We start from the raw sequence: 16,143 nt of genomic DNA, 5'->3' as shown, positions 1-16,143 counted from the left end.
GCCGGACCCTTATTTTATCTCCGTTTTGGTGATATTAAAATTATTTTAATTAAGTTTTTAATTAATTTTTGATTGGGAAGGTCAGAATTCACTTTTCTGTATATAATTTTTTTTTTTAAATTTACAACTCACTTTATTTATAATTTATTATTTTGCAAATCTCGCACAGGAATAGTAAAAAGTGTGACGTTCCCTTTTTTTAAAAGGCGCGCGTACTGTCTCTCTCGCATATACTTGGCAGCTATTTGCAAATTGACTTTTTTAGGCAAACAACAAAGGATTTTTTAATGGAGAGCAACACGGGCAGCCTCTTTCCTGCTGTCTGTTAAATAACTACGCTTTTTTTTACCCATCGCCGAGTTTGTTTTGTGTTATCAAATTCCGAGGCTCATTTAGCCGTCCCACTTGTACGCAGCTTTGCATCATCATGCACGACTTATGATTCTGAGAAAATTATAAGTACGCAGATGTTATTAAAAGTTTTCTTTTCTTTGTAATTAAGCAATAGCAAATAGTCAAAACGTTAAATATAGACCATACTAGTATTTTAAAATGATTTAATTAAATTTTTTTAATTTTAGAGGGAATTGATTTTGATTTACAATAGGCAAATGTTCCTGCAAACGATTTTGGTGCAACTGAATAACATATTTTTTATTATAATTTTTCTTCTTGTAGCTTTGTGGAGCGTAAACATAATTATCCGAGTTATGACAAGAAGCAGAGAGGCATCAGTTCAGTTGCAGTGCCAAATCAAATATTAAATTTTGATCATTTTAAGGAAAAAAGTTTCTAAAAAAAATTTACATTTCATTTAAAATTTTTATTAGAATAACATTACCCAGCATGAATATAGAACATGTAAAAGCTTCTGAATTTAGAATACACATGGCATTATATGCTTCATAAACGTTAGGATTCTAATTTCATGGCTTTTTGGCCAGCTACAGATATAATTTATATTTTTGTTGTTTTGCAAATACTTTTGTAAGGTATGATGGACGCGTGTAATGGTTATTATACTTACATTAGTTGTCATATCATAAACATCGCACAACAAAATATATCTGGCAAATAGCCCAAAAGCAGTAGTTTGTGCTATATTTTTGTATAACTAAGTTGCACATGAGAAAGGCGCAACAAGTTTTGCATTGACGGCCAATAATAATTATCATGAAGTACAAAACTTAAAAACGACGCAAAATATTTATGCCCAACTTACTAAGTTCTAAACATCTTGGTGTGCCCTAATTGTAAATAAGCTGTTACAATGATGTTTAGATGCTCAGAGGATAAAATTGAATACATTACAAGTTGCAATCAACCAGGACAAGTATTTACTTTACATTTCAAATAATTATCATTTAACTAATCTGGAAATTTGACACCAGATTATGGTAATGAAGTGCTGTAATTTATTCCTTTTTTTTTAACAAAAATCAACTAGATGACGAATGATATTCAGTGTTAATGCTCCTGGTTCTTGATTTTAGTGTATCTCAGAGGAAATAGAATCATACTTTCGGTGAAGATCATATGCGTAAAATTTGGTATACAAATGCAGGATTTGAATTTAGAACATTCCAAGACCATCTCGTTCCTTGTTTCCTTTCTTTTCGAAGAACATGGCATCCTGTTTGAAAAAATAGAGGCGAATAAATACTCAGAAGCAAGCATGATTTTGAGAGGCTTACAATCAGAAAGCAGGCACCAAGCATAACCGCCTTCATTTTCACATCAAGGTCCATGGGGAAGGAAATTCCGAAGAGGTCAGCATCCGTAAAGGCTTCCCTGGCGATTCCCGACCACTGCTTTGAAATCATTCCAACCTCCCTTGATCCGTCTGCGGAGAAAACCTAATTTGGGAAGTTTTTCTAAGTTGCAGGTCTTTATAAAAAGAAAATTAATTAAACCTTGAATTCCACATCGCCACAAAAACTGAAGGTACAGAAAGGTCCTCGGATCAAAAGCACGGTGTTTCCAGCTGCATCCTTGACTTTGAAATGTGGCTTGAAGACGCTCCACTCCTGCTCAACTGTTCCCACCAAAGTTCCAGGTGGAGCGGTCACTTCCATGGACTGATGGCAAAAAAGAAATCAGATTAATTTCAGCAAGTGAAGTTAATAATATAATATTTTTATAGATACCTGAAGGCAGCACGGGAACCAGCAGCTCTGGCATGCAAACGGACGGTGCAAGTGCATGACCATGTTCTTGTGGTTGTCATAAATCTTCATGTCAAAAGGCCTAATAGGTCCACAGCAGTTTCTTGTCAGGCAGCCGCTGCTCTCTTTGGCGTCAAATATTTTTTGACCCAAGCTGTTCTTCACGGAGAACTTGTTGGCCGTTTCAAATCCAGTTATGGCTACAAAAATATAATAAAATAGTTTTATCTCTTACTTAATTCAAATAATGAAAATTACCTTCAAGTACTTCAACCTTCTGGTGCACAAGCAGTTGGTCGATCATGGTGAGATATTCCAAGCCAGGAGGGCAGTTTGACTGTGCATTCGGAGCTTGCATCCAGTTTTCGCCGCCTAGAACAGCAGCCCAGAAAATTTATAGAAAAAAATTTTTATCGTCTCCCGACTTAACTCACACATGAGTATATGAAAAAGAACACAATAATGATCAGTTTTCTATGTACAGAGTATTTACAGAGGAACTTTGACTTTGGCGGGTTTAACATTTTTCGTCAGAAGACAGCAAGTCCGCCTGACTCGATGGCCTTAATGGCCATGTCGTGGACATTGTCCAGGTCGGTGAAATAAGGGCTGCTGCACTGAGAGAGCATTTTGGCCCAAAGCAAGTCTTCTTTTGTGTCGATGGTCACAAAATCCTTAGGACGGTGCACGCGTCGGCGGTATTGCTGGTTTATTCTGGAAAGAGGCAAAATGTCAGTAGATTAGTTATCAGGGTACGAGTGGGAAATTTAGTTTATAAAAAATAAAATCTAATAAATATTTTTCTCCATTAATTATAAATTACAATTACTAAAAGAGTTTCATCTTTATTAATATAAATATATATATATATATATATATATATATATATGAGACCCGGGATCAATTTTTTTTACTCCAAGGAAAAAAATTCCCACGATAGAATTTAGATTTGTGACATTTATGACATGATTATTGACGTTCTTCTGGTTTCTACGAATACAAAAAATTTAAAAACTAATTAATAATTAGCCTACCTGGTGTAGCCGCCGCGCAGATGGACGACCATCCTGTTCCACATTCGTCTGAGCAGCACGCGTCGCGCCCTGGTGCGAATGAATTGGTAGGTGGGTTGAGCGCCGTGGCCGCCGAGCAAGGGCTGCCGTTCGCCCTGGCGAGTGTCCATGTCAAAGAAGAGCGTCCGTTGCTATGAAGCGGTGGACAAACGGGCGTTCCGAGAACAGCCTTTGCAGTCGCTCCAAGTCAATATTTGCTCATTGGAAAGATAATAGCAGCCAAGGTCCAAAAAAGAAGCGCGAGACACAAATCATGTTATCAGAAAACTAAATAACATATATGCATCTTGCTAGGTGAGCGGGCGATCGACAAGTGGAGAGAGACGTCAAGTGAGAGAGTGACGATCGAGGTGCTTGTGTTTTTTTATGGCGAAAGAGCAACATATTGTATTATTGTAAACGCACGTGACGCGTCTTACTTAGAGGTGTTCTTATATATGCTGCCAATGATGATGGTGATGCAAGAAAAGTGGTGTTGGCAAATCTCGCGTTCAAACTAGTTATTTGCATGAATAACTTGTTTGGTTCCGGTGAATCAAATAAATTAATAAAAGTGAGCTTTTAGATTAATTTCGAATTTGACGAATTGTTAAAGGACGAAGATAAAGTGGAGCAATTTCGACGCCCAAGTTAAAAGCGCGCTCGCCACAAACAGTATCATTTGCATAAAGTTGCAGCAGGAGGAAAAATACTCTGGCAAACGGAGATCCAGTGTTGAGCCGCAGCTTGGCCATGAACCGTTAATAAGCCCATCACCGCCAGTTTATGCACCGAAAGAAATGCTAATTAATTGGACTCCGCTCCAAGGGAATATTTATTTCTCCAAGGGAAAATAAAACTCGATCGTATTCTGTTTGTTTCTTAAAAGATAATCTACCCACACAGCACGTTCAAGCAAATCAAATATCAAGCAAAACAAGCTTCGGATCGAGATAAAATATGTGCCGTGTTCATTCAATCAAGGTGAAATATTATGTATACTATCTCTATGCATATAATGAAGAGTCACGCATATAAAAATAAAATCTATACCCCCCTCCCGACAAAATGAAATATTCTTACTTGAATTTTTTATCTCTTGTACATGTGATGGAAAATTGGAAGAAAAAAAAACATTAAGATTATTTATTTGATGAAAAAAGGGTTTAAATAATTACTAAAGAATTAGGCGAAAAAAAAAGATGAAAATACATTAAATGGAATTTTTTTAAGTTTATTAAATCGCGTTACACCATTTTTATATTACAAAAAAAGTTTTATGGTAGGAATTTACGATCGAGGGTTAATTCCATAAATGTTGTTGGTTTTTCAAAGTTTTAGTGAAATTAAATTACTGCGAATTACTTGTTTAAAATGTTTTGCAATTTTACTTTAAAGTTGGGACTTAATTTCACCGACCACTTTTTTTACAGTCACTTCACCTTTTTCATTACATTGTGCAACGTATTTTGATGCATTGATGAAATTATTAGAAGATAAAAGTGAAAAATTTTGAGAAAGAAACAGACAAGAAAAATTAATGGAACCCACAGGAAGTTGATTTATTTTTATCAAATGCACCAACCGGCGCCAATATATTTATCAAAAATTTCTTTGTGCTTCGTGGAAAGATAGAAATATCAGTTGTGGTGCAGAAAGGATCAGAAAAGTTAAGATAATGCAAGGCGAGGTAAATAAATAATCCAGCAATGAGAGATAAGCAAGAACCCTTTTTCAGAGAGACGAGTTTTGCTCAACGTTTTACAAAGAGCGCACAAATTATTGTCACCTTGCCAAAGTCAAAGTTCAATCGTGGTAAAAGTTCCTGTAAAGGTAGCGCGAGACCATGACATAAATCAACACGAGGCCCACAAAGCCGAGACCGTATTTGCAAACAAATCTAGGAATTCTACTACCTCCGGCCGGCGCCGGCTGCTGCGTGATGGGCTGGCCCATCGGCGGCGCCGCGTATCCTGCGGGCGGCGCGTAGCCGCCAGGGTAGCCCTGCTGCTGCTGGGGCGGAGGGTAGCCGCCTCCGGGGGCGGCCGGGGGTGGATATCCGGCCGGCGGAGGGTAGCCAGGTGACGTGGCAGGCGGATAGGGGGCGCCGTAGCCTCCGGGCTGCGGGTACGCCGGGTTCTCGCCAGGCTGGGACATGTTGAAGCCGATACTGGGTTGTGGCATCGACGCTGGAAAGAGGAAAAGTTTCCCAGCGATCGGGTTATCTCCAGTGATAAAAAGCTGGTGACGACGTTTGTCGTTAACTGACACACCAAAGCTAAAAAAAGCAGGCATGACTAAATTGGGCATCGATGAGCCCTGTGAGGAGCTCAATAACATTTGCGGAGGCTCAACATGTACGCACAGTAGGTATTTCTTATTTGAATTATTTGCATCATATTTTCACAACAAAAGAACCTGTTCTGGAGGAATTTCGCCTTAACTTTTTAAATTTAAAGGTTCTGAAAGTCTGCATTTAATTATGTATGCTTAAAAAAGCAATGACACCCAACAAAGAAATAAGTAAAAATTTATTGATAGCATAAAAAATCAATTGTTTAATTATCTCAAAAACTCTTATCTAGTGAAAGATATAAAATTTTGCGCGTCGGACACAAATAACGATTTGATCTTTTGAATATTAAAGTTTACTCCCAAAAAGACAAATAGTTAACAATGAAGGCCACAGAGACCGGAAAGATTTTTTTCTGGCATGACCACCATAGATAAAAAAAAAACCAAAAATGCTCAGGAAACGATAAAATTTTTTTAGAGAATAGAAAACATCTCAACTCAATTAAATTGAAGTGTCATTTTTAGTGTGTTGTTGACTTTAACGAGCGAGGGTTGATTTGATTCATGGTAAACAGAAAAAAACAATATTTCTTTTAACAAATAAACAAACAAAACCCATCAAGCATCAAGGAAAAGCCGATTTTAAATTCAAATCACCGTAAAATTTTTTTTGTCTATCTTACATTTTCGTCTTATGTAATTTATCTAAATATTGCGATAAAAATGTTATAAAAATATCAATAATTTACCAATATTCATTGACAAAAGTTGTCACAGTTGAAATTAAAGTTTCAATAAAATATAATTATGAAAAAAATTCTCTTCACGAACATGTCCTGCTTTTTGTGCAACTGGTGTGATTAATTTCAGATTTTTACAACAAAAAGATAATTGTAAAATATTAACCTCTGCGTCTACGTCGGAAACTTTGCTTACCTCCCGGGGGATACTGCGATTGATTTGGTAAAGGCGGGTATGCCATTTTTTTCAATGTTTTTTGTCAGCAATGTTTGCGAAGAGAGTCTAAACTGCAACTGACTCACTCTCACTGCAGGCAGGTGTTGTACCTTGAAAAAGAAAGACCCCATTATCAGGTTGTGTACAGCACATTGACTACATTGAAACACTTTCTATTTCGGGCAACTTTTGTTAGCGGTGGACACGGGAAAAAAAACACCGCCGCCGCCACTCTTGGTTTGGTCGCGCCGAGCAATAAAATGTTTCGTAATTCACTGAATAGTTTAGATCTTTTGCAGATTTTTATTTTTACTGACAATTCGTCCAGTTTTTCGCCTAGACTTGTGGAAATATTATAGTATGTTTCACTGCACGTATGATTAAATTTACACAGCTATGGCGATTTTCAAGGTCGTTGTTTTCGGCAAAATTGTACCCGGTGTAGAAATTCATACTACTTATTTCCTTAAAACTGCGGAGTAAACTTTAAAATAATATACCTGATTGCGAATTTTAGAGCTAGACCTGCAAATTAATGAGAAGCCACGCCTACGTCTCTAATTTTAAAATCAAGAGGGTCCTCATAGACTAAGGCGTTGTCGTGCAAAAATACACGCAAATATTTTGATAGACACACAAACTTGTTAGACTGCGAGCGTCACGCAATCCTCGCACAATATGGAGCAGCCAACTGTTGCAGAAGAATTTCACTAAACACAAAATTTTTTTTTGTCTCTTTAATCTTTATGTTATTACTTTCTTAATAATTTTGTCCTCATATTTTTACTTGATTATTGTGTAAAATTGACAATATTAGCATCGATTTTTGACCAACATAAAAAAATTATCAATTTTTTCAATAAAATTCTAAATTAATTTTTATATATCAACATTTAAACGCATTAGTACGCGCGAAATATTAAAAACTTGCAATACACAATCATATTTTTTTAAATTAAAAAAGAAATTTTTAAAAATTAAAATTTATTTTATTTAATAACTCAATCAATATACAACAACATAAAAATTTAATTAATCTAGACTTAAATTTAATTTCAAATTAAATTATAAAAATTCAATTATCTTAAAATTGCGTGATATTTTTTTATAATGAAAATAATTTAAATAATTAAAGTGACTAATTTTTTTTCTTAAACTTAAAAATTAACTAATTTATTTTCCTTAAAAAATTATAAATTAATAATTTACGTAAGGTTACTATGCATTGCAAGTTATGGATTATGGAAGCCAGCAAAATACTCTCATATATGCAGCTACACAAGTGTTGACAATGTATATTCTTCATTTTTAAACGCAGAGTGGCTATTTAATTTTTAGGAAGCCAGATAACGGCTTGCCACTTTTTTAAATTTTCTCGCTCTTCAATTAGCTTTTTTTTAAATTTTTTTTTTTTGTTTTACTACGCTAAAAATAAATTATTTTCGCCTATTTTTCCAAATATGTTTCTCTATTAAGAATTTCTTTAAAAACCCTTTGATGGCTAATCTGAGGAGATGAATTAGGAAATTTGAGGAAATTTTGCAATAAAATCTGATGAATTATTTAATGATAATCAATCAATTAATGAAATTATTTTATAACAATTTCACGGTGGCTTTTGGTTGGTTGGCAAACCTGCATTGCCGAGTGACGACGTTTCGGTGGCGCTCAACAGAGGGTGCGCGCGGTTGTTATTGGAAGCAGCGTTCGTGCCCGTTCGGAAGGCTCGGCGGAAGCCGTCGTTCGGTGGTGCTCGGTCGTCATCATCAGTCTGTTGCAAGATGGCTGTCTGAGTGCGGACACTGAGATGGGCCGCTTGTTTTGGTTGGAAACGCAGTAGGACAGCCTGGATGGAGCCGCGTCTGGTGTGATCGGCGCCCGCGAAACGTGGTGCGAGCGGCGCAGCGTCGAGTGAGTGCCTTTGGCGGTGCCGGCGGCGCCCCGCGGCGCCTCGTCGCGAGCAGTTTGACACACGTCGCGAAATATGCGCGAGTTCAAGGTGGTGGTGCTGGGCTCGGGCGGGGTTGGCAAGAGCGCCCTGACCGTGCAGTTCGTGTCCGGCTGCTTCATGGAGAAGTACGACCCGACCATCGAGGACTTTTACCGCAAGGAGATCGAGGTGGACAGCTCGCCGTGCGTGCTCGAGATCCTGGACACGGCGGGCACCGAGCAGTTCGCCAGCATGCGCGACCTGTACATCAAGAACGGCCAGGGCTTCGTGGTCGTGTACAGCCTGACCAACCACCAGACGTTCCAGGACATCAAGCCCATGAAGGAGCTCATCACCAGGGTCAAGAACTCGGAGCGCGTGCCCATCCTGCTGGTGGCCAACAAGCTCGACCTCGAGCACCAGCGCGAGGTGTCCACCATCGAGGGCATGGCCCTGGCGCAGACCTGGACCTGCCCCTTCCTCGAAGCCAGTGCCAAAAGCAGGACCAACGTGAACGAGGTGTTCGCCGAGGTCGTCCGCGAGATGAACTACAACCCTGAGAAGGAGAAGAAGTCCTACTGCTGCTGTACAGTGCTGTAGTCTCAAGTGTTCAGTGGCGAGATTTTCTTTTTTAATTTGGAAAATGAAAAACAAACAATGTACGACGCACTCCATGTGATATTTCCGACTAATCAGTGCAGGCCGAGGACCGTAATAGTTTCTTCTAATTTTTATCATTATTATTATTATTGAAAAATTCTCCTTTCTTCACCGATTCAATGTTCCTCTCTCGCTCTGTTTGTCTCTGACCCGTGGATTTTCACTTTCTAAAGGCGACCTTCCTTACCTTGGCGGCTGACGTCACGCGAAATGAGCCGCCCCAGGCCGTTTGTGAAATGAATCACCGCCGGATGTTGCAAGAAACGAATTTGGAATCACTTCCTGCTGTGAGTTTTCGTTTTAGATCAATTTTAGCAAATTTTTTAGATCACTTTATCGGGACCACCGATCCGATTTTTTATTATTATTATTTGCTTCTTTCGAGCAACGAAAACCCCCATTTTTGTTCTCTTTTCTCAAAACTTGTCGCCCTAGAGCCAGTCACGTTCTGTGGTCGCTGCGCAAAACAACTTTATCTTATCGGTCAGACCGCAGCCGAGCTGATAGTGTAAATTATTCTCCCCAGCTGAGAACGATTTCCCTATGCCGCTTTTAAAAATATTAAATGAACCGTATCATAATTATTATTGTCTGATTGAAAGAGAGAGAAAAAATAATTCACGCATTAACAAGAAAGTATTTGTATTTTTGGAATTTGCGAAAAATAAATCTTGTTCCCAGAGAAAAAGAGAATTGTGTATACCCGTTTTTGAACTTTCCCACGATGCTTGCTTCGTAGTAGTCGAAATTGAAAAATGTAAGCAAATTTTATATATCAACATGCAACACAATAACTAGAAGTGCTGAAACGTACTTTGCCATGTTGTAATGGTTAATTAATCTGTGTATAGAAGACCGGAAGATTTTATTTATTACAATGATTAAGTGCTTTTCATTATATTTCCGCGCACTTTTTATTCACTAGTTGTCATTTCGTGCTGTCTGCCGATAGAAAAATTTTGAAATGCATATCAAATTCTGTAATTTCGATTTGCAAAAATTCTTGTAAACTCTCCTCCGCCATTCTCTGCACGTGGAACATTTTATCATTTTTTGTATAAAGAGCAGTGCAAGTATGTTTTCATGTATAGTTTTTAATGTACAGATGATGAAAAACGATGAATATGTTTTAATACATGGTTTATAAAAAATATCTCCTGCTGTCCAACGGCGTGCAAAATATCGAAAATTTGAAAATCATTGTTTCAATATTTTCCACGCTTCAAGTTTAATTTCCTATAAAATACCTACTAATTTTAATTTGGAAAATAATTCAAAAACTTTCACATTAGAATTAAATGTCTCTAAGGAATCAACTTTTTGATTTTGCTCTTTTTGCAATTTTTCATTGGAATAGTAAATACTTTTTGAGAGACAAGTTTAATTAACTTAAAATGCTTGTGAACGCCAATAATTAATAATTTACACTAGAGGAAAAGATTTTCAGTCACCGAATCCAATTAGCGAGTTGTGCATAATTGAGTGATAATGATGAGGAAAGAAACTGTTCAAATTGCTCTTCAAGGCTTGTCTGCATCTGTGGCGCACATTTTCTGCATTCTTCAGGGACCGTCTGGTAGAAAGGTGGAGCGGAAGTGCAGGAATTTAAAGTTCAAGGAAGAATGGACAGGAAGGAAGTAAACTTATTCACCGTTGGTTTTCAGGCATTTAAAATATGTTTTGTGTGTTTTAATTATTTTATGTTCATTCATTTAAAAGCTTGAATTATTTAATCCAAGTCTAATCAAAATTTTCCTAGCTCTGTGAACTTCACAATTATATTTTTTAATTAGAAATTTATGAATTAAATTTACTACATTTTAAAATGTGAAGTTGGAGCATGTGTCATTTAAATTTTTTATAATTAAATGAGAATATTTTGGTTTTTTGTTCTTTCATTCATTATAAATAAATTAATTCACAAAAAAAGGAAGTTTGTTTGCGATTTTTTGGCGAGAAATCGCATTTATTTGACAATAATTCATTCGGAATAAATTTATCCACTCGATTGAAACAAAACAATTCAATTTTCTCTGCAGTTGGAAAGAAACTACGCGGAAATGTTGATAATCGCTAGTTGTGCCGGAGACGTGCGTCAGCCAAGCAATCACTCTGTTAATTCCCCAGCTCAAACGGCCGATCGCTGTGTCATCGGATGAGTAACCCACACCGCGGCGATTTCCATGAGGGAGGAGCGCCTCGTCGCTGCTGCTTGCATTTAGCGATTGTGTGGTTTGTATCTGGCGACTGCTGATGAGTGAGTCTCGACCGGAAAGATGACATCTGGCCACACTTGCGAGGCTGTGCTCGCTCCATGTGTGTGTCTAGCTTTGGCCATTTTTACAATCGCACGCACTTCTCAAGAGAACGCTCGTCGAGAGAATTTTCAGCAATTTATTAATTTAGACTTAACTCGAAGTGAAATCTTTATTGAACTGCTGTTAAAAGTAAAAGGGAGAGAAAACAAAATAAAAAGGCTGACCTTTCTCTCGCTAATAATTATTTTTAAACCAAAGATCTGCTTAGACAATATAATTATTATTGTTGTTTATTTTTTTGCGCATTTTTTCAATTATACTATTTCAATTAAATAAAATTCAAAAATTATTAAATAAAAAGACAAATTATGAAACCATAATAATATTTCTTTTCAAAAGTCTGCCTGCCTGACTTGAAGATTAAATGTGAAAATAAGTATGAAATTTTTGCAGTGGTAAATTATTTCAATGTACTTTTCCGCATTGGGATTCAAGAGACTGAATGCGCCTGGTTCTACGTCTGGCGTGACTTTTGTCTCGGCAGGAGCTGCTGCATTTTTTTGTTTGCTTATATGTTTGATACGTTGCAGGTGCAATGAGGGTGCCAAGCGTTGTTGGGGCTTTCTTTTTTTTCTTTTGAAAAAGGCAAGCTACATCAGCAAAAGTAATAAATTGTGAAAGAGACGCCAAAATACTTTAAGACGAGGCTAAAATCAGACATTATGGATTATAGAGTCCTTTGGAAGTTATAGTAAAAAAATTCTGCGTCTTTAAACGTTATTTGTCATAGATTTTGAAAAAAAAAATTAGACGACACTAAAAATCAGACTTTATTATAGTCCTGAGGAAGAAAGTGTTTGTTAATTTAATACTTTTCTGCGTTGTTAGACTTGTTAGTCTTCATAATTTTTGGATTTTTAAAATATATAATATACATTTTTTTTTTAAATGAGGCTAAAATCAGACCTCAAGGGTTATTTAAGAGTGATTTAATTTTGTATGTTCCGGCCCAGACTTTGTTGATTTCCAAACACAACCCTTTGACATGCTCGTCTGCTTTCCGACTCATCAATGTACACCTCGCTGTGTTCAGTAAATATGCATAATTTATAAGTTACAATTTCTAACCGAGGATCAGCTATTAGAGTGCTTTTGATATAGAAAATTTTTAACAAAATTCTTGCTAGTAGTGATGCCGTTTCATCCAACATATTATAATTATTTTTTTTATCAAATAAATTATTTTCAACAATTTAATTAAAGAAATTAAACAATTTGATGCAAAAATTGGACAAATTAACAAGAATTTATTTTTTTATTTCATTAATTCTCATTGCATAAAATTAATAATCAGTACAACAACAAAAGGTGGACATTTCATTATTTATCTTTTTTATAATTATTAAAATTAAATTTTAAGCCCTGACCTAAATTGCCCTACAAAAGATTTAAAGTGTTTTTTCTTCATAAAATTAAATTTATCGACCTGAAATGTTATAAAATACCATAATGAATAGTCAACAACATTGCACAATAATAATTTATGACGAAATTGAAATTTGAGATATTTGTTAGGTAAGGCCATAGCAGCGTTGCATAATATTTGAGTGGGAGCGACCGGGCGAGCTGCAATAAGCTGTCTTGAACTTGCAGTATCGCACACACTGAGAGGACCGCATCATTAAAAAGAACTTTTCTCGCTGAGCATATACACAAGAAAACGCGGCATGAACATCCTTTGAGAGAGAGCAAAGGGAGGCAGCTGTCAATAAAGCTCTGCGCTATGAGGCAAACAGGAGCAGACTGCGTGCAAACCCAAGCTTAGAATGATTCAAAGTTAGCAAATAAATTGCAATTTTGTAGTATACAAAAGTAATTATTATTAATTAATTATTATTTAAGTTTCTTTCTAGAGAAATATTTATGGTTGCAAATTCAGTCTCAACATTAGTGATTCATTTTAAATTTTGAAGGTATTTTTTTTTCAACTTTTTGATAAAAACAAAATTAAACTGAAAACGTTTTTAGGAAATATATATTACAATTGTTGAGCCAATATAACACCACTTTTGACTCAAAACACTCACAGCCAACATCGTCAAAATATTAAAAACTGTCAAGTTTCAGAAGGAAAGGCAAAATTCTTACTTAATTTATTTACATGTTTAGCGCCGGAAAAATGCTTGCCACTGCAGACAGTCCGCGAAATGCAAGTAAAAAAACCCGAGTCTCTTTCCCTTTTGTCGTCTGCAAACGGAAACCCCGTGGGTATTTGAGAGAGGGGAATGAAGGGTGGCTGGATGGGGAAATGGATTTGGTTTGATGATGATCAGTGCGGCGGTGGTGACGTGATACATGCCAGAGAGCGTGGGTGCGCCCGTCACTAAGTTCACATTTTGAAATTAAAAAAAATTATATTGCAAGAAACAACACAAAAAAGCAGGAAAACGATTAAAAATAGCCCTTCAAGCGAGGTTTTTATCAGATGCATTTTTTTTACGTAATAATTCTTAAATAATTTGTCACTGAAATTTTTAATTAAAATGAAATATATATTTTTTTAAACATTGACTTTTGAGCTAATTCTTGTCAAAATTATTTCACCTCTCACAAATTATGGCCGTAGCCCTAAGCCAAAATATGTAGAGCAGGATAATATTCTTTTTTTCTTAAACAATAAACAACCCATCCAATTTTCAATTCAAATCACCAATAATTTTGAATTCATAACTCTTGATTAAATAAATAAATTAGCACAGATTCCTGAGGAAATTAAACCTCCAAAAGCCTGATTTTTTAACAAATATATTTTTTACTTATGAATTTGAGTTTTTTTTTTTTTTTTTAATTTTAAATATATGATAGTAATTGTTTTTAAGAAGCTGTCGTTCGTTCTCACGTGGCTCTCCATCATGGATCTTGATGAATGTAATGAAGTGTGCGCGTGCCGTGTCGGAGAGAGAAGCCCGCATCTGTTGAAGCTCTCGATTCAATGCTAGGGAAAGGTCCTATCTCAATATATATGTGTATGTATTTGAAATTTTCGGTGCGAAATTCTCCCGCGGGAAAAGTAATGAGGTCACCGCTCGCGCCGACTGCAGAAGCCCCGCGCTTGCTTCCTTATAAAATGAAACTATCGCGCGCGATAAGTCTAGAAGCTTTTATAAAAGAGTCAACTTTTAAAAGAAGAAATCCGATTCCATTCTGCTTGAGTTTTTGGAAATTTTTTAAATATTTGGATGATGCATCTCGTTATAGGCAAAAATTGCCTTGTGGTACACAAATAAACTTAATTTGCAACTGTACGGAGAAAATAAATTATTGTTGTTTATTTGTCCAAAATATAATTAGCTGAAAATAAACAACGTGTATAGATATTGTCGTACCTTGCACTCATCAAGAATATCAGAGATTACTAGTTTAGACTAGTTTAAACTAGTCATTATTTGAAGGTTTTAAACAGAACCTCCAAAATTGCTAGGGTTTTTTCACTCATCGACACCTGCAATTTTTTTCCGTTTATCAATTTTTAGTTTCTAATGTTGTGTTTAAAAAACTGAGTCGAAAATTTGATCTGTAGAACATAAAAATATTTTGAAATTAATAGAATTTAATTTTGACTTCAACATTAAATTTAAATTAAATTCACTGCTGCACATTCACTTTGATTTTTTTTTTTAAATTTATTAACATTTATCATTATTTATTAAGTCTGAAACTATAACATTTAAAATTTTATCTGTGGAGTCAACTATTTTACTACGTCGGTTTGTACAACAAAACCCAGCTCAAAACTGATAAAACTGCCAAGGAACAGCAGTGAAGGGGAAACAAAGTTATTTGCTCGGAAGGATTGGTTATCAGATAAAAGTGACCAAAAATGTCGTAAGAATCATGGCCGCGGGCCGAAACGTTTTAGAGGAACTGTTGTTTGTAAATGAATCAAGTCATTTTTAATTTTGAGTAAATAGTTAAAAAAAAGTCATCTGAGCGCACAATTTATGGTCTGAAGCCAAATGTCGATCCGACTGTGAGCTTTGGTGGGACCGAGCAGCGCAATCGATTTTGTCTGAAGTGGCGAAGTGAGTGCGAGCGGGAGAGGGTACGTGTTATTCATATACAGCAGAGCGGCTGTCAAAATAGGCTGCTGGCGAAAAAGTCGTAAGGTTTCGCGCATTTACCTGTCATTACAATAATAACCCCTGCCTGCTGCTTCAAAATACATTTGCGCGAGTTCCATGTTTTTATATACAAAGTTAAGTATAGAGTGTATGAATATTTTAACAACGTTTAAATTAAAAATAAGCAAAAACAATTAAACAATATTACAATTCCCTCTTGTGACCTACACCTAAATAACCCATTCAAAATTATTTCAATCAAAACTAAGCAGCAAGAAAAGTGTTTAAGTGGTTCGGAAGATTATTTATTAAAAATCAAATATAAAACGCATAATAAAGAAAAATAATTTATTATATATAAATCCACTATCTGCTACTAAGAATAATATATATAAAAAATGATATTGAAAATTCCCCATGTTAAATAAGAAAAAAAAGTATACAAATTTCTTACAAGGAAATTTAATATTTTCTGAAGCTGTCCCATATAAAGCAAAATTCAGAGGCTCAATTTACTATTCTACGACTCACGCGCTGCTAAGCCTTTGTTAAACTATTATAAAGGCGCGCTTGTCAGAGGATATTTAAATAAAATCAAGGCGATTTAATATATAACTTGGGCCAGGTCAGGCTTTCGGATCGATCGCCCCACCCTATACATATGTCAATTTTACAAAATGTAAAACGCAATTTGACAAATAAACT

At 35.9% G+C, this 16,143-nt stretch overlaps 2 protein-coding genes across 3 annotated transcripts; one reads left to right on the top strand and one right to left on the bottom strand.

The window, feature by feature from the left end:
• Window positions 1–808: 808 nt before the first annotated feature.
• Window positions 809–7,137, bottom strand: LOC132200499 (phospholipid scramblase 1). 2 transcript variants are annotated; one of them, XM_059625997.1, is made up of 8 exons: window positions 6,970–7,137; window positions 6,449–6,579; window positions 5,134–5,406; window positions 2,424–2,537; window positions 2,148–2,365; window positions 1,914–2,078; window positions 1,695–1,856; window positions 809–1,633 (listed from the first exon to the last, which is right to left on the bottom strand). In XM_059625997.1, exons 2-8 carry the CDS (start codon window positions 6,492–6,494, stop codon window positions 1,574–1,576), a joined length of 1,038 nt encoding a protein of 345 aa, XP_059481980.1. In that variant the 5' UTR covers window positions 6,495–6,579; window positions 6,970–7,137; the 3' UTR covers window positions 809–1,573. The 2 variants fall into 2 exon arrangements, with proteins under 2 accessions (XP_059481980.1, XP_059481981.1); XM_059625998.1 differs by lacking the exons at window positions 5,134–5,406; window positions 6,449–6,579; window positions 6,970–7,137 and adding exons at window positions 2,600–2,879; window positions 3,200–3,589.
• Window positions 7,138–8,217: 1,080 nt separating this feature from the next.
• On the top strand, window positions 8,218–10,212 carry LOC132200976 (ras-related protein Rap-2c). Its single transcript, XM_059626809.1, has one exon. It carries the CDS (start codon window positions 8,454–8,456, stop codon window positions 8,997–8,999), a length of 546 nt encoding a protein of 181 aa, XP_059482792.1. The 5' UTR covers window positions 8,218–8,453; the 3' UTR covers window positions 9,000–10,212.
• Window positions 10,213–16,143: the final 5,931 nt, after the last annotated feature.

The sequence above is a fragment of the Neocloeon triangulifer genome, unplaced genomic scaffold (genome assembly GCF_031216515.1).
Source record: "Neocloeon triangulifer isolate White Clay Creek 2 clone unplaced genomic scaffold, ASM3121651v1 ptg000014l, whole genome shotgun sequence".
Lineage (NCBI taxonomy): Eukaryota > Metazoa > Arthropoda > Insecta > Ephemeroptera > Baetidae > Neocloeon > Neocloeon triangulifer.
Note: the sequence above shows the minus strand (reverse complement) of the source record. Positions and strands in the feature narration are given on the sequence as shown.